The 19,592-nt window shown below is 40.0% G+C and overlaps 1 protein-coding gene across 9 annotated transcripts in view; it reads left to right on the top strand.

Moving 5' to 3' along the window:
- Positions 1–19,592, top strand: part of tenm3 (teneurin transmembrane protein 3) — a 294,603-nt gene that overhangs the window by 177,637 nt on the left and 97,374 nt on the right. For 6 of the 9 annotated variants that reach the window (XM_039800537.1, XM_039800527.1, XM_039800500.1 and 3 more), the window contains 6 exons: positions 1,985–2,240; positions 3,374–3,475; positions 3,699–3,893; positions 5,672–5,872; positions 13,305–13,490; positions 15,341–15,367. In XM_039800537.1, the coding sequence (XP_039656471.1) occupies positions 1,985–2,240; positions 3,374–3,475; positions 3,699–3,893; positions 5,672–5,872; positions 13,305–13,490; positions 15,341–15,367 (967 nt within the window). The remainder of the gene's footprint in view (positions 1–1,984; positions 2,241–3,373; positions 3,476–3,698; positions 3,894–5,671; positions 5,873–13,304; positions 13,491–15,340; positions 15,368–19,592) is intronic. The other 3 variants (XM_039800511.1, XM_039800546.1, XM_039800518.1) reach the window with 1 other exon arrangement.

Here is a 19,592-nt window from a genome sequence, read left to right as displayed (position 1 = left end):
TGTGTGTCCTTGTCATACCCATTATTCATAGGTTCTCATTTTTTCTTTAGTAGTGTGTTCTTTTAGTCTCGTCACCCTTGTGTAACAATAGGTTTTGGTGAGAAAAAGTAAAGCATTTTCTGGGTAAGTGAGCTAATATGAATATGTTAATGAGCTTGTTTCCACATTTGATGCTACTATAAATGTATCTGTGTTCATCTAAGTTTGTGATTAGAAGATTCAACCGTTATTTAAACAGAAATAAACTATCAACAAGTAAATGGAAGCAATTAACAATTACGAACAACAATGGTCAAATTAAACCATAATGTCACTAACTTTAAGGTTTCAACATTCAGAACATTAAAGGTGCTCTACGCGATGTTGGGTGACGTCACTTCTTGTTGACGTTCAAAGTATTGTCAAACAAAATGGAGGCTAGCTCGCCCCTCCCTCCTCCTCATCCCATCCCCTCCCCCTCCCTTCCTAACCCCCCCAAATCCTTCTTGTCGGTTATTGGCTGGAACACTGGAACACTATTTGTTATGTTTGGTGGTGCAGGTTGGCCAGTTTGTTTTTGTTGCCGTTTGTGGAGCCTGGGCTGTCTACAGAGACCGCGTCTTTTTACAGTGTGTTCAGGGGACAGGCAGCTACCGGATAGTGAGGAGATGTTTGCTGTATGTGACAAAAAAAAATTGTAGCCTAAAAAACGCGTGACATCGCTTAGCGCACCTTTAATGTAGCAGCAAAAAATATTTGCTCTGGAAGATACAGTGTGGCTTCCTGGGCAGAGAATGAAGTCACACTACCTTTGCGTGTGTTGGGATCCTAAGTAAATTGTAATTTCCCCACTGGGGATCAATAAACAGTATAAATTACTTAAATTAAATTAAATTAAATTAAATTAAATTAAATTAAAAATCCCAGCTTCTCTGTTCTTTGTTTTGATATCTGGCCTGGCCGCGTGCATGCTTCCGCATGTGAGTGCATGATGCTGTGAAGAAACAAAGGTATTTCACTTGTTGAGGAACGGTCTGCGTGAGCCGTGTGGAGCCAATCCCAGCCGGCTGTTTTTCAGTATTTCGAGTACAGACCTTTTTAAGGTAGAATATGTTGGGAGAATGGCCTTACTTTTTGTAAACACACAACTTTCAAAGTTGGTCCCTCCTCCCTGGCTCAACAGCCAGAGAGAGAGGGAGAGCGAGAGAGCGAGAGAGCGAGAGAGCGAGAGAGAGCAGCGGTGGTCGAGCGAATAGAGAGTGAATGAAGAGAGCTTGCGCCCGAACAAAGCAGTAGTCAGAGAAGTTAAACGCTCTAAAGTATGTGTTTGTGTCAGTAAAACGTCTGTGATGAAATGAGACGCTGAGAGGCAAAACAGCGGTTTTAAATGAGAACGGGCTGCACACCCTCCGCACTATAATTGGCTGGAGGGTTACACACCCATGGGCCCAAAGGCTCTTTGACCACGAAGCGTCCCGCACTACTGCAAATAAGAAGAAAAGAGAACATCCAGGCAGAGGCCAGGGTCTCTGCAGATACACACACCGCCACACACTGGTGGGTCATAAGGGATGATAAAGAGGGATTACTTTTTGAGGAAAGGATTACATATTATAAATGTAAGGTTCAGTCTACATTCTCAAGAATTAAACTGCGAATACTATAAATATCTAGCCTCCTGAGACCCGCCAATTCATATTTGTCCTCTTTGGTGGAGATGGCCTTTATTTCAAACACCATTAAGGTACTCTGTTTGCATTTTACTGTGCTGTACAAGGACATCCAATCCATAAAGGTTAGAGGGTTCAATCCACTTTCCTCTGGAGGTCATAAATAATCATACCAAACTTAATGAAATCTGGCGAGTTGTTAGGATGGACAGACTGGTGCTATCCTTAGGCCTTGCCAATGGCTAGGCAACAAAAATGTAACATATGTTTATCAACTCTGCAGTTTGTTACATTTATGCTAAATGTTCTCGTACTTGTGTATTTTTGTCTTGCAGTACGACTTTGTGGAGCTACTGGACGGTAGTCGCCTCATTTCCAAAGACAAACGAGCCCTCAGTGACACGGATGCAGGACACGCACGTCCAGCTGGTGCACAGGAGGAGGAGTCTGTAGCACGAGCTCGACACACACGCTCAGTGAACGTGCACGAGGCTGGCTTCATCCAGTACCTGGACACAGGAATCTGGCACATGGCGTTTTACAACGACGGACGCAACACAGAACAAGTGATTTACAACACCATCGTCATCGGTGAGACGAAGCAGTATGTTCGTGATAGAGGGAATACTGTAGGTCTTGTTGATTGGTGTGAAACTCTAAGTGTGTGTGTGAAAGTGGCCTTCTACAGTACATACACTCCATATAGCATTACTTCATTACGATTAAACCTGCATGATGCCAGCTTGTGATTACAGGAATTAAGATAAAAACTACATATTTTTATAATATCAAAAAGTGCGAAGCATTGTGGGTACAGGAGTCTGTAATTATCAACATCGCAGAGGCTATATTTCTTTCAACAATAACTTAGCACCAAATGGCTGGACAGACATTGTTGTTTCAAACCAAGCTGTAAAATGTCAAGAGAACTGATTATTTAATAACAGCAGTATAATCAGTTGAACCTTTTTCGCAGGTGACAGGTGAATTCTCCCATTTTTGGGAGAATCCTTTAGCTTTTAGCTTTTAGGGACCTAATTTAAAGGCCCACCCAATTAATGTGTGTGCTAAACATAATGTAATTTGGACTGGTTCAAGTAATTCGCAACTGTATCTAATAAGCTTAGTCAGGAGGAACATACTGTATGTTATATCAGAGGGCCACTAACTACTATGTATATTGGGCATATAAGGCATAGTTTGAAGTATTAAGCTACTGGAAACATTGGAACAGTTGGAATATCTGCCTGCGGCGGGGTGTATGTGCGTGTGTGTGTGTGTGTGTGTGTGTGTGTGTGTGTGTGTGTGTGTGTGTGTGTGTGTGTGTGTGTGTGTAGGAAATTACCAGTTAGGTACGGCAGAGAGCCAGCAATGGTGTGTGATAGAAAGAGAGAGCGATAGAGAGACTAAAAGAAAGGCAGCGCGGAAATTGGATGTTAGAATGTGTTGATTGGACTGACTGGCTGTAACTACGGCAACCATAGAGGGCCGGTGTTGTGTCCATGTATGTGTGTGTTATTTCTTCAGATGTACCTAGGTTGCATAGACAGCCTACCCAATTAACTCACACCCTTAAACCACCTCTCTCTCTCTCTCTCTCTCTCTTTCACTCTCTCTCTGTCTCTCTCTCTCTGTCTCTGTCTCTCTGTTTGTCTCTGTCTGTATCTCTCTCTCTCTTTCTCTCTCTCTTTTTCTCTCTCTCTCTCTCTCTCTCTCTTAATCAGAGTCGATTATGGAGTGTCCTCAGAATTGTCATGGAAACGGAGATTGTCTCTCAGGAATATGCCACTGTTTCCCAGGATTTCTGGGGCCTGACTGCTCTCGAGGTACACACACACACACACACACACACACACACACACATTCTTGTCATGGTTGGAAGAAAGAGTCATTTATCATTCATAAACATGAATGTAGTCATTTGGTAAATTTTAAGACTTTGACTAATTGAACATTTTGGGAGCTTAAGGGAAACAAGTGGCCGACCTAATGAGCCTATGCCAGTTCAGTATGTCGAACTGATCCATTTTGCTGCGTGTGTTTGTCCAGCTTCCTGCCCAGTGCTGTGCAGTGGTAATGGCCAGTACTCCCGTGGCCGCTGCCAGTGCTACAGCGGCTGGAAAGGCACTGAGTGCGACGTACCAGCCAACCAGTGCATCGACATCCACTGTGGAGGACACGGCATCTGCATTGTGGGTGCCTGCATCTGCAATACTGGTTATAAGGGCGATAATTGTGAAGAAGGTAAGACTAATTTCCTGCAAGAACAGACACAAAAAGGTGCATTAGTTCCATATTATGTTATTGACATTTTGACACTGCTCTTTTTCCATCATTGACATGCTAGATTTTCCTACATAATAAATGTCAACGTAAATAATTGATTTGGCTCACATTTATTGCTACCCATGACATTTACTTTTGATACAGAAACATCCATGCAATTTGTTATAATTGGATACTAATTCATAATCCTTTTACTTGCAAAGTTTACATCTTTTTAATCCATATTATTGCAAATGAGGACATTACAGGACACTTAGTGGATGCCATGTAGTATTGAATGGATAATTAAACTGTTTTAGTTGTTAATTGAGTATTTTAGAAGATGTTACATCGTTGGCTTGGGCTTGATTGTTCCATTTTTTAAAGATCACCCCTAAAGTGCAGCTGTTGACAGGTAGATTGTTAAAACAGTGCTACTGCTACAAAGTAAATTAATTTACTCTAATCTCTCTGTCACACACACACACACATACACACACACACACACACACACACACATGGTCAGTGTACTACAGATTGCTGACAGGTAGTTGGCTAAAACCTGTACACTACACTAATTTAATCTGAATTGATCAATACTAATCTGCTATCCGCTGGTTGGACACACACACACACACTCACACACACACGCACCTACACAGACAACATAGAGAAGTTAACACTCTCTATACGGGTACACACATTCTTATCATCCAAGTACATACACACAAATATGCAAGATACATATCACAGAGGACAGTAACCAGATTAGTTTCAGATTAGTTCAATCCTCAATCACACTAATCCTTTGTGAGTGAGTATACAGAAGGAGAGAGAGAGAGAGAATTTCCCCTGAACCACAGAGCGTGTGTGTGTGTGTGTGTGTGTGTGTGTGTGTGTGTGTGTGTGTGAGTTTGTGTGTTAATCCCACACACGCAAGTTACAGCTGCTGAATCTGCAAATTATGTCAAAGATGCCCTGTGGGATTTCCATGAAAAATATCATAGGCAAATTGTTGTCAAGAGCGGCAATGAAAGAGTTAACCTGCGTGTGGAGGAGGCAGTAATCTAGTTATTTGGAAATATACCTGTAACAAATTATATGAGTTCTTTATTAAAACGTCGAGTTCAAGGCAGCGCTGCGACTGTCGACTTCAAGGCAACCTAACCATAACCTTAACCCTAACCATAACCATTGCCTAATCCTAGTGCCTTTCAGGCAGCGCTGCCTGGAAGACGACGTTGGGGGCTTAAAACACCAAACACCAAGGAAATCTATAAGGAACAAATTAGCAACTTTTTAAGTGTGTGTGTGTGTGTGTGTGTGTGTGTGTGTGTGTGTGTGTGTGTGTGTGTGTGTGTGTGTGTGTGTGCGCGCGCATGGGTGCGTGCTTGTGTGCGTGCGTGTCTGTGTGTGTGTGTGTTAGGGCTGAACGATTTAGCGGAAAAAATCAATATTGCGATTATGATTTCATTTTGGATTATTATATTTTGCCACATATTGTACCTTCATCAACATGTAAAATACAAAACAATCGGTGATATGTAACATTATTCCAGCATTTATCTTGTTAATTAATAACAATTTATCTATTAATCTAAATATTTCACATTTGATTAATCACGGCCTTCACGATTAGCAAATCGCTATTTCGATTTGAAAACAATTACTCGTTCAGCCCTAGTTTGTGTACACACTACGTGTACGATATGTACTATTTGGTGATTGTTAACTCCCTCTCTCCTCTCTGTCTCCAGTGGACTGCATAGACCCCAGTTGTTCGGCCCATGGGGTGTGTATTCATGGAGAGTGCCACTGTCAGCCAGGCTGGGGCGGAGCCAGCTGTGAGATTGCCAAGGCCATGTGTCCGGACCAGTGTTCAGGCCACGGCACCTACAACGCAGAGACCAGCACCTGCACCTGCGACCAGAGCTGGACCGGGCCCGACTGCTCTTTAGGTGTGTGTCACGTTTACAGTCCTGTGGTGGTAACATGTGTTATGGTGGGTGTCCATATACGCGTTGTTTTCACGGATGGGATCGCCCCGCTTCCCAGCATTGCACGCTACTGAACTTGCCACCAGTTTCTCTTCCACTGACAAGCAACGAAAACAGTCTACATCCTCCTACAACCGCGATGGCTGCAGCTGATTGGACGAACCCCTCAAGTGAAGCTGTCTGCTCCAGGATTTCAAAACCGACCATAATGGCGACTCGTTCGGAACACAATCTCTTATTTTATGAAAATAGTTCCCCGAAACAAGTTTCTGAAAACATTTTAAGCGAGAAATAGACCATGCAGTTACTGAATCTCTTCTTCAGATTTGACAAAGGTCAGTTTAAAAGATTTTTGTCAGCTTTTGAGAGGAGCTGAGCCGGCCGCTTCTCATTTGCATAAAGTTGGGTTCAACTTTATGGAAATGAGGAGTGGACGACGCGACGCCCCGCTTCTCCAAAGTCCCCGCGACGCTACCAGAATCACATTGCACAGCTGCTCCCATAGAAATGGATGGGAAACGGGTGAAATGACGCTGCCAATGGACACACACCATTAGTGTGTAGATGTTGTTGTTTTAGTTTTTTCTATTTGGTTCCTGTCTCATTTCTTACACAGTCTACAAAAAGAATACACTTTAGTTTTTACGGCATTTATAAAAGCAGCATCGCACCAAGATTTACAGTAAATAAAGTGCTTTACAGAATCATTAAGAGAGGATAAAGAAGAACAGGAGCAGCATAACATTAAAACAAAAAAAAGCAATTACAGAGCAGAACGTAATTAAGATAACAGTGTTAAAGACGTGAGCCCCTAGGAACAGGCATCAAAGATGGGATACATAGCTTGTAAAACATCTAGTAAGACATGAGGTGAATAAGACATTTAATTATGCAAAGCCTGTACCTGTAAACATAATTCAGAGGGTAAGAGTGCCTTAGCTTGGCTTAGTTTCACAGGCAGTGTTGGGGAGGTTACTTTGGAAATGTAATAGGTTATCGATTACAAGTTACCCTATTTAAAATGTAATAGTAGTGTACCTATTTCAAATACTTTATCAAAGTAATGTAACTTATAACATGTAATTACTTTTTGATTACTTTTCTAAATTTCTAATGAACATTTTCAACTGCACTGTAATAAATTTCATGTTTAACTTGGAAATGCAAGTTCACCTGCTGCCTTGAAAATCAAAGTTCACTCAACTTGAAGACTGCCTCTGTTTCAACTTAGAAGTTAAGTTAATGATGTTGATGTAACTACAGTGTTTGAACAAACTGCAAACTTCTCAGCAAATTTTAACACAACTCTATTTATCGCCTTGCATCATGGGAATTGGCCAGCCAATGAACCAATTGCACCTGACTGCAGTACGCAGATCGGGGTTGGGCTAAATGTGGGTGGAGCTAAACGTTTGACTTTTGAAAAGAACTTTCCATTTCAATTTGAGAAGAGTGAAATTCACAAGTTGTTGAAAGGTACTCCCTCCGCCGGTAGCACCAGTGCTTTCTTGTTTGCCACAACATGTTTTATATTTTAGTAGAAATTTGAATAGGCTACATCACTTATCGGCGGTGTATAATTAATTTATTGTGTCCATGCTTTAACTTTGCCATGGAAGAAGATAGGTTATTTTAAACTCGAAGGCAACTTTTTTTTGTTGCAACGCACACACACACACACACACACTTTTTTTTCAACTGATAACTTAACTTACATACCCAAGTTCAATCAACACATACATTTTTAAAATAGTCAACCCAATGAATAAATGCAAGCTTATCTTTCAAAAACTCATAAAGTTGAGTTCAAAATCCACAACTTGTATAAGCTCGTTCAGTTAAAAATAAGAAATAAGTGGACATAACTAAATGGGTCTGTAATATTTTACAGTGTGATAACCATTTTCTAATCTTTAAACCTGGCAGTGTTACCCAGGGTTTCCACATTTAGTCTAACATTTCAAAATCAAAATTCGCAAAAGCATTGTGTTTTAGGTCTTAAATTATTTTAAACGGGTCTTAATCTTCCTACATCCATGCAACGTTACCTCTAATGCTCACTGAAAGTTTTTTTTTTTTTTCGATAGTCTAAATATAATTTGCTGTATATGTACGGATTATTAGTACTCTGTGTTGCTGTTAGTCAGTCTTAATACGTTTATTAACTTTTGTGACTCTGCTTTTCATTGTACTTTTACGTCATGATATAGGGCTTAAATTTCATTCACAAAGGTCTTAAAACGTCTTACATTTGACTTTTTGAAACCTGCAGAAACCCTAATTAACCTTACAGCAGTACTCAACACTGACTAATATCAGATGTAGCATACCAGAAGGTAGACATGTCTTCCTTACTTTATTTCATTTGAGTGCTTGCAGTAACTGTAAGCTAACTTAACTTACATACCTGCAGATGTTCCCTGAAGTTGAACATCGATAGCATTTTGACCGCTGGTTATGTTTGAACCCTTCTCAGATTTTTAGGAAATATTTCTTTATATTATCAGCACTGGAATGCGTTTTTGTCCGTAGCCATGGTGGCAACACTCAGACAGCTTGAGAGGCGGTTTAAGTGTCAGACGGTGCAAATTCAAACAGGGGAACCAATCAAAAGCATAAGACTAGCATCAAACTTATTAAACGGCTGTGGCTGGAAATGGCAAAAGAAGACATTGTGCATGTAAAACATGCAAAGCAACAACATTAATAATATTCAACAGACTGTATAGCCTTGCTTTTTACAGAAAATATTCACATGTAACCCCAATGTAATCATGAACATTTTCATAGATTTTTTCCCCAGTAACTGAAACGGACAACAGTTACCTTTATTTTGTAATTAAATTATGTAACACTGTTACTAGTACTCCCCAGCCAACACATTCTCACCCTCCCATCGTGTAAAATACGGATGCTTGGTTATGTGCCTTTGGTGTTTGTTATTATTGGGTCAAGACAGTACGTCTTGACTGAAGCGGGGCAAGAACGAGACAGTTAGGTTTAGGAAAAGAACGTTGGATGGAGATATAAATGTACATTTGTGTGTCATGCGGGAAAAGAACGGAACATAAACCGCGTTCTCCTTGGTGAAAGTCCTGTGTTTTTTGACCCATCCACTACCCCAACCTACCTCCTTTCGCGGCATTACGGTCTTTCATACTACTCTCTACCGTTGTCTCTCTTAAAGGTGCTGTAGGTAGGATTGTGAAGATCCAGGACTTAGCCAAAAAATTTGAACATCGACAACTTCTCAGTCCCTCCCCCCTTTCTGCTAAAGCCCAAAACGGTCTCCTAAGCCCCTCCCCCCACAAGGGAGAATGAATGCGTGTGCATGAGCAGTGATTGACACGCAGTTAGACACCCCCTCTGGCCCTGATTGGTGCATCTGAACAGGGAGCGGTGGATTTTTGCAAATCACACTACAGGCTGTAGGTGGTGCTAGAGGAGCCAGATTGTTTTTTAAATTACCTGCTTTATGTAGTTCTACTGGAACATAGGGTCAGTTTCAGCAAATATGACAGAAAGTTAGTTTTATAAGTCTTACCTACTGCACCTTTAATACTATGTCATCTTACAGCGCTGTGGTTGAGCTGCTGCATGACATCCAAACGCTGAAGGGTGCTTTTTGCGTCGTATCTGACGCTGAGAGCGTCTACAGCTTGGCTTCCCCCATGGCAAAAGCATATTCACCTTTAGAAGTTAGCCAGGACTTTGAAACCGCCAGAAGAACGGTACTGTGAGGATATCACACATACACTTGTGAAGAGAAAGAAGGTCAGTGACAAAGCTCGGGGCTAAACCACATTAAGAGCAGTAAAATCAGTAACATGTCCAAATCAATTTTTAAACTAACCGGAAGCCAATGAAGAGCAACTAAAATAGAAGTTGTATGGTCTCAAGATCACCCTGCAGCTGTGGTTTGTACTACAGTAGCTGCAAATAGGAGAGCTGTCTCCTGACAGTGGAAGGAGTCAGAGAGCTACAATCTGGGCGATATGAAAAAGTAGCAGAGATACATTTTTTTAGGCCTTTGTGGATCAATAAGTAAACTACTAGAACACTAGAAAATCTGAACTCTAAACTCACTGAAAGAGTTTAGAGTCACAAAAGGGAACATTCTCTTTATTATCAAAATACTTTCTCACAACACCATAAAGTGTTCTCACCATGTCTCCTCATATACAGCTGCTAATAGCAAATATGCTTTGTAGGACACTTAGTGGCACCTGAATTACATGTTTTAAATTAAAATAGGACACAGTCATACAGAATATGTCACCTGCAAAACATTCACTGTCAAATTTTCTTTTTGTTTTCCCTTTGATATCTGCTTCTGGTAGCTAAAGCAATGATTGATAATTATTGATTATTGAAACTCAAAACACTTGGTTAAGGTTGTATGGAAAAAAGTATGGTCTTGGTTGAGGATAGGAATAGGGCTGAATGATTTGGGGGACAAAATCTAATTTCGATTATTCTGCCAGATATTGCGATTATGATTTGAGATTTTTTTTTTGTTTAGCGAAAGTTCAATATTCACTGTGTAACAGATAAAACATGTCATGGAGCATTAGTACAAGTACTTTCCTGTGTCTTTCTGATCTGTCTCAGTTCAATAGCAGCATCTACATATTACACCTTCTACCTTCATGTTAAATAAAGTCATAAAAACTAAATGAGAAATCTACTGAAAATAGGACATTTCTGTAAACAATCTGTGATATGTAACATTATTCCAGCATTATTCTTATGACATGATAAAACAGTAAATATAATATTAAAAACAGAAATAAAAAAATGTTAAACTAAATGTTACACGAAAAATTCTTCACGTCTTCACAATTAGCTAATCGCATTCTTTCAAATTTCAATTTCGATTCGAAAACGATTCATCGTTCAACCCTAGTTGAATATTTAAAAAGTCAATGCTGACTTAAAGTGGCTATATGTAACTTTCAGTTTGTGTTGATTCTAGCAGCCCCTTTGGACAAAAGCGGAAGTGTTTTTACCACACCTGCTGTCTTAAAGGTCTAAGAGTTAGTGTTACCGGGAGGTCATATAGTTGCGATGAATGTTTTGCTCAGACAGAAAATCATTTATTTACAATAACAGAATATGTTACAGATGCAATGTCGCATTGCAGGTGTTGCATACAGTAACTTACCCTACTTTGGATGTATCGTGAGCTAAACCGGGTATCACTGTCACTGCGTCACGAGCCAAAGCATTAAGCTTAATATATAGTGCTACATGAAACCCAGTAACGTTATGGGGGACATAAGGGAAAATAATATATTAGGCCAACACAAACACGGACTAAAAGGAATAAAACGCTAAATGGAAGGGGGACGTAAAACGTGCCATGCCACACATATTTCATTACTTTGTGGTAATGTCTGAAGTTCTACCATGGACTCTGTAAAATGTTTTGTGGAAAAAAACTGCCTTGGTTACCTTGTTTCAAGCCATTCTAGCGCGGTATAGAAAGCCTGCAGGAAGACTCAGCTCGATTTCTGCCAGTTCTCATTAATATTCAACGAGCTAAGCTGCTTGACTCTGACTGGCTAACAGCTAGCCAATGAGAGCCTGGTTATCAGCATCCTTTACCCAGTGCAACTGGGCGAGCTCATGAATAGTAATGAGCTCAGGCAACACCATGTCAGACTGACCAGCTTTTGTGATTGGTCTGATTTCTCCGCTTATTTCTGTTCAGTGGCTAGAGCTGACAGAGGAAAGCAGTTCATTTTCACATTCACCACATAACACAAACACATATGGACCTAACATATTTCAAAACATACAAGTAAAAATGTTTTTGTGTGGCAGGGCACCTTTAATGTTGGCTACTGACGTACAACCACATCGCACATTGTAAAGTTGTTTTATGAATGAAATAATATAATAATTTACAATCCCGTAATTGTCTCCATCTGTTGAAAGCCCGACAGAGATTGACTCGTGATTTCGCCTGTGATTTCCTTTTTAGCTTTTAGATGTTCTTTGTTTAATTTCCTTCTTTCCTGTGATGGCCCTGCCCCAGTATCAGCCATAACGACAGCAGATAACTTCTAAAATTTTAATTTAAATAAATATATATAGAAATCTCCTGCTACCGTTTAGCTGGCTGGATACACTAACACAGGCTTTTCCGGTGTTACACCGAAATCTGTGACCCATCGGAAGGTGTTACCGTAGCGCCGTCTACCTGCCGTAAATCATTCTGTGATATGTAAACTCAACCATCCACCACGACTTCTCTTCAGTTTAGGAATAAATTGTTAAAACTGCTGGAGCGAACCTAGGCAACAATTACATTTCCTCCTAAATGTATTTGGCAAACCAAAGGGTTGCATTTACCAGCAAGTGCTGCAAAACTAAATGATGAAATAGACTGTTTCTCATTGCATTCCCAAATGACTGATCAGTAGCACAACATCATTTGACAGTGCCTTCTGAAATTCATTTGGCTGTTTTCTGATCTGCCACTGCTATGGATATGGTTTGTTTAGGTTTAGGCACAAAAACTACTTTTTTGAGGTCAGGGAAAGATCGTGGTCATGCTTAAAGGAAACCAAAATTGACAGTTTATTGTCAGTAGGAAATGGGAAACAAACAGCGGTCTCCGTTGACACAATCAAATGCTTTGTCGAGCCATGTAGACTCTCCGCCCTCCGCCCTAAAGGGTTTTGCGGTGCTATGACAATGTCACGTTATTTCTGTCCTTGCAGCCATAATTTACACGTCCAGTAGAGATTACCTGTCAGCAAAATGTAAACATAAGTTATTTTTGGATTTGAATAAATGAGCAATGTTATCTGTTTTTTGGGTGAGGGAGAGGGAGAGGAAGAGAGAGAGGGAGAGAGAAACAAGTGACAGGATTGATGCAGAAAAAGAGGTGTGATAGAAAAAGCTGGAGGAGGAATGCAGATCAGTAACAGATGGCTTGACATAAAAACAAAGACAAGAGGAAAGGAATATGTGTGTGTGTGTGTGTGTGTGTGTGTGTGTGTGTGTGTGTGTGTGTGTGTGTGTGTGTGTGTGTGTGTGTGTGTGTGTGTTGTTGCCTTTGGCTGTTGTCTTGTCAAATCCATTAAACACACATCCAATTAAGTACCGTTGCTTTATATGTAAAACACACGCACAGATTCACAAATAAAATAAACTGGTTCTTGACCTTTTCTTAGGATCTGTCAAAACCATTCAAATACACTCAACAACACACCCACATAGGTGCAATCCTGGCAATATCATGATACGTCTTTCACATTATGCATATTTGCAGTATTGTTTACAATGGTTTTAGTACAGTATTCATGTTCTACGAACCTATAAATGCAGAAAAGATATCACAGCTACTGTGTAGTAATATGTTTTTCTTTTCTTTGTCCAACAGAGGTGTGTGAAGTGGTCTGTGGCAGCCATGGCGTCTGTTATGGCGGGGTGTGTCGATGCGAGGAGGGCTGGACAGGAACTGTGTGTGACCAGAAGGCCTGCCATCCACTGTGCAGCAAGAACGGAGTGTGTAAGGAAGGGAAGTGTGAGTGTGACCAGGGATGGACAGGGGAGCACTGTAATATCGGTGAGTGGGATCCCAACACGCACGTACGCACGCACGCGCGCACACACACACACACACACACACACACACACACACACACACACACACACACACTACCGGAAAAAGTGTGAGAAGGGAAAGTGAGCCTGTTTGTCTGCATTCACAAAAAAATGGTATACTTGCACATGCAAGCGTTATACTTTTCCTTGTCACTGGTTTCCTAAAATGGAGTGAAATGAGGATAATTGGAAGAACATATATGTGCTCTGTGCAAAGACACTGAGAGGAAAGCATTTTCCAAACCATTTTTACTTTTGGGTTGCCAGATTGCACTAACAAGACGATAAAGTTATACGTTAATCTGGCATTACTTCATGACTTCCTTATACTTCAGTTTCTAGCAGGACGCAATAAAAAGTAGCACACTACTACACAGCCTTTAAGAAACCTAGAAAAACTGGAGAGTTGGTGGATAGGTGTGGCCCTTCTTCAGTGATTGGTTAATCGTTTTCGTTCAATGAAACTGGAACTATGATAGTGCCACTTGAAATATATATATACAGTATATATATTATACTGTGTTTAATTGTTCATGTTAATGTTTAAATGTTAGGAGTGTCACTGTTCCGAGACAGTAGTCCAGTTCAGATAAGTGACTGTTGAGTGAAACACTGAGATTTCCTGAGGTCAGTGGAGTTAACATGTTGTCAGCTTGGACACCAGTTACGACCCACAGTAGCCTGTGTTCAGGTCAGAAATAAAGTTGCAGCAACACTAACCAGCGTCTCACCGTCTGCTTATTAAGGGACGTTACACTATATATATATATATATATATATATATATACCGAGCCCGCCCTCTAGCAGAGAGCAGAGAGCATATATATATATATATATATATATATATATATATATATATAGCAATTGGAAGAAAAAAAAACACTGAAGAACAGCTGTTGCTCAGTATTTTGCATGGTATCTACAGTACCTACTGACAATTGGATTTTGTTTTTAAGTGAGTATCCACATCGAGTTGAAAAAGATCCCATCCTGTTGTGTTGTAATAGTTAATCGGGGAAACAGATGAGAAGCGGGGCCTTTGTTGCTGCTTCAGCTCACCACTGAAAGCAACAAAAAGACAGACAGACAGCTACAGTATTGCTCGGAAAGAGTTGCAAATTGGCTTTAGTTATCGTCACTCACACACACAGACAGACACACACACACAGACACACACACACACACACACACACACACACACACAGACAGACACGTGGGAAAGGACGTTGAGAGCATAACAACAGATAGATGAGGGGAAATCCATTTAGAGTGCTTAGGCAACAGCCTGAGTGTTTAGACTGATTGTATGGCTGGGGAGAGGATACAGGCTCGCTCCTTTCTGCTCCTGTCCTCTATTCACTAACCATCACATTTACATTTTATGTTAAAGTCTGCTGGAAACTGGGACCTCACTGTAACTGTTTCCATATTCATTAATTGGCTGGTTTTGTATTTTCAGCATGGAACTATCTCAGCTTACGTAGAGTCCTATGATTTTTCCTGAAGCCAGTGTTTGACAAGAAAATAACAGTAACAAAATATGTACTGAACACTAGTCAACTTATTTTGGACCCTAAAAAATTCACTAGCGGTAATGAGGTGTCTTAGATGAATATGATGAAGAATAACAGCGTCTTTCTCTCCCTTTCTCTGTCTGTGTCTAATTGAATTTCTACCTCTCTCTGGTGTCTCCTTTCACCGATGGCGACACTGGAGGGTTTTTGTTACTATCCTACTGCCTATTTTTCTGGACTAAATACTCTCTTTCTATCTATCTGCTTCCTTTGTTTTCCCCCCCCTTCCTTCTTAAAGCTCACAATCCGGACATTAGAGTAAAAGGTATTGTGCTCTTTTCTCTTCTCCTCATCACTTGCTTTTGTCATCATCCCTTTTTTCCTTTGCCTTTATCTCCATGTGAAGCTGTGGCTGCTTCAGTGGCTATTTACATATTTATTCCAAACTTATTTTAAAATTTTGGATGCCTTGAATATGTTCTGTTTTTTTTTTGTTTTTTTTTTCTCTCATCCCCTCTATCGTTTTGCCAGCTCTGATAACATGCACTATTACTGTAGCTTACATTTCAGGATTGTCCTTACCCAAATGCACAATGGCTTTATTTTCTGTTGCCTTTTGGGATGCACACTTAGATGCTTTCTTATGAGATAGAATTAAAACCTGGAGAGTTTTTTTTAACCTTACATCTTGTTTTTACTTAATGAATGCCAGGAAAATGAGAAGATATATCTCTAGGGGTTTATCCTGATACAATAACATTTAATAAACCCTCTGAGGTCTACGGGCATTTTTAGATATCTTCTTGAATTCTCCTTTTTAGGGTGTTATATATCATATTATATATAACCTGATCCCCATGTGTTTCATATCAAAATGTCCAGAACAAACTCAGCTTTCTGTATAGTGTTGCCCAAATAGGTTCCAGAGCAATGCATAAAGAGATAATTTGGCCCTAAAGCGGAAATATTTCTCAAACATACCTACGCTCAATTGTTTCAGTGCTTGGAATGAGTTTACAAAAGTCTTGGCTTCACAAAAGTAGCTTAATATATAAATAAAATTGTAAATAAATGTCTAAAATGAAATTTTGTGACCGCTTTTTGAGTAGGAGTGTTGTCAAACATCGCTTGGACTCGCCGGTGCGTATTTGTCCTCAGAGGGTTAACACTGTGTATTTGTCACTGACTCAAATGCATACTTCAGCCTCCTAAATTTCTTGAAAAAAAGAAACCTGACCATATTTGCAGTAAATTGTTATTTTTCATCAAAAGTTACAAAGAAATAGCTCACAAATTAAAAATTGGAGGAAGTCCCTAAATGAATGAGTTATGTTGACCTCCAACATTAGATTCCTGGCTTTTTTCCATTGTATTATGAATTGGTTTGATATTGATGACTTGTTTTTTTAAGGTTTCTGTGCAGCTTGTTACTGCAGTTAACAATCATAAACAGGGAAGTGATCCAGTTTCTAGTATGTTGAAGCTGGATCACAAAAAAGGGAAAATTAAGCATGAAACAGAACTGGTAGCAACAAAAACAAAACATTGAAAAGAAAGAAATAGTCTTCCAAAAACATACTGAGCTGTTATTGTTCCACTCCCTAGTAGATACCCTATGTTTGACATTGTATATTTGACATTCTTTGTGTCTTGGGATAGTCAGTACAAATTTATGCTTTTAGAAGACAAGCTCAGTACAGGCACAGGCAAATATAATATTGAAAGTTTCTGATGTAGACCATGAAATCCTGGCTCTGCTTTAGGCTTAGTTTTCCTGTAAGCTGTTTCATCTCCTGTCCCTGTCTTTAAACACAGGCGTGCTCATACATGTGCGTGAATAGGTTTAAGCAACCATAATCTGACTCGCACAGTCGGCTTTTGTGCCAAAGATGTCAGTCATACCTTATTTCATACAGAACATTTGTGTAATTGCAAGTATTTACACAATTGAAAAGCAAATGGCCGTTGCACTGTGGCAGCAATAAATCAATTCAGCTGGTTTTAAGCCTTTTGTGTGCAACATGGGAATATTGTAGATAAGCAGCTCAATTCTACTTGCTCAGAGGCAATGCAGTATGGGGCAAATGAAAAGAAAAAGATTTTGGATTATAACATGGCCTTCCTTTACATCAGGTACTGAATGGAGTTGCAGTCATATTAGTTGGTCAAGGTTATGTGTGGCTGTAATTGCTTAAAAGACTACTTCTTAATTGACTTTCCTTATTGCATCCTGCTCATAAATGGTGTGAGATGTATGCCATACCTTTCTGAAGGACTTTTCTAAGTCTTGCTGTCGGTAGAGCTGTAACAATTCCAAACTAATTGTCTCAGAAATAATTGCGAGTAACAATATAATTGTCTCTTTCAGTCAAATTACATTTTTAGTATTTATTTATTTAGTACTTTTTTAAACACATTAAAGTTTTGAGTGAATTCCCAGGCTAAATGTTGTGGTTATACACTGTCATGTGACCCAGATAATGTGATAACATAAATACACAGCCTATGAAGTAAACAATTCTTCTTTATTATCATAAAACATATTTTCTAACTGTATCCCCCATTCTTGTTGCTATGAACATGTATAGGGTCAAGTGCCAACAACTAACAATTTAAATAATAATGAAAATATATAGTCTGACCAATAATCACTTCTATAATTACAATTCAGCATATCTAAACAAAATCAACAATTACCAGTCATACCCCTTAAGACCTTAGCTAATGTTAGCAATTAATTGCAGTTAAACAAAGAAACTGTGGGGGGGGAATTGACAGACGATTAAGTTATAATTGTTACAGGCCTAGCTGTCAGCTGTGAAGGCTCGGAAATAGTTTTTGGAAAGTGGGCCTGAAGCTGAGGCTAAACTTCCAAGCAGTAACCTGAGTGTGATAAACTGACTGATATAGAATCAATTAAACATGTCCCCAAACAAGCAGTAATCCTGTGATATAGTATTGCTTTACCATAAGGGTAGTCTCGCTTTGCCAGACCCTCCTCCAAAGCACGCTGAAGGAGGGTCTAGCTACTCCATGGGGGAAACGTTCTCTGGATTAATGCCATTTACCAAAACCAATAAGAATCGTCATGGGCGGTGCTAAACTCCGCACAGAGCTGCTGCAAAATAGTTGTGTGAGAGAAAACTCAGATTAAACAGATAGTCTAGCTAACTGTCTGGATTTACCCTGCAGAGATATGAGGAGCAGTTAACCATAGTCCTCACAAATCCACCGAATTTAAAATTCCAACACAAAGAAAGCAGAAGGAAAAGACATGCATCCATCGGAATTTCCTGCAACACCGGAGCGATCCCAGAAGTGGAACGCGAAGGATATAGACTACCATAAGGGTGACTAGGGCCAGTAGCCAGAATTTTAGAAACACTGACATCATGAGTCCAAATGACCCCCCCCCCCCGCCCAATATAAGCACTGTATCGCCAGAAAAATCGTTGATGTTGGATGATTCTACAAAAGCCAGCATTATGTTCAATGCCAATTTTTTTAAATGATTTATTTCTCAAATTTCTGCACATGGCTGGTTGAGATTTTTATAGGTGTGGCGGAGAAAACTGTAATTAAGGTTAGGCAACTCAAACACTAGGTTAAAATCAGGGAACGAAAATAATCCATATTAAATATATTACGGTAATTCTAAAACATTCTGGAACCAGCCTATGAAATATAGACCCAAGTGTTTGAAATTATAGAATGTAAACACCAGGGGTTGATGCATACACTGTCTTAGTGAAGCAACAACATCTGGATGGCCCCCTGGTGGCTGGCTGCAGTATGTGCCATAAACCACGCCCCCTCAATGTTAGTGGATGGGACATGGACCAAAATAAAAAAAATCAAAGTACATGTCAAATATTTTCCCAATTATGGTTTCTGTCATTTTAAGTAGTTCAGATCTGTTTGTTCAGGTGTTCATTTTTCTGATAAGTTTGGTTTTTATTAGTTATTTGAAGCTATAAAAACAGGGTGAAACATCATGATGATGTGATTGACTCACGATTTGTTGAGCGGGTGTATGGGCGGGACTGTGATACCGCGGTACCACTGCCCGATTACTACTGCACAGACTCTGGCTCCAAAAATAACAAGATGGCAGCACCGGTATCCGGGATATTTTGGCTTCACTTTTGTACAGAGGGAGGATGTGGAGTCTTTATCTAAAGTCTATGGTAAACACCCCCATGATGCTAACGCCAGTGTCATCAATGGTAGCTGCCCCGATCCTGACTTTTAACATGACTTCTAATTTGGTCCAAGTTCCAAAAATGCTAGATCCTACGCTTCCCATAATGCAACTCAATAATGCCTTTAGGTCTTTAATGCTAGTTCATTCCTAGATCGTTGAGGTGGCAGTAGCTCAGTCTGTAGGGACTTGAGTTTGGGAACCAGAGGCTTGCTAGTTCAAGTACACATACAGACCAAAGTACGGTGTCGGATTAGTAGCTGGAGAGGTGCCAGTTCACCTTCTGGGCACTGCCAAGGTGCTCTTGAGCAAGGCACCAAACTGCTTGCAGCGCCTGTCCGTCGACAGC

The sequence above is a fragment of the Perca fluviatilis genome, chromosome 1 (genome assembly GCF_010015445.1).
Source record: "Perca fluviatilis chromosome 1, GENO_Pfluv_1.0, whole genome shotgun sequence".
NCBI classification, from domain to species: domain Eukaryota; kingdom Metazoa; phylum Chordata; class Actinopteri; order Perciformes; family Percidae; genus Perca; species Perca fluviatilis.
Note: the sequence above shows the minus strand (reverse complement) of the source record. Positions and strands in the feature narration are given on the sequence as shown.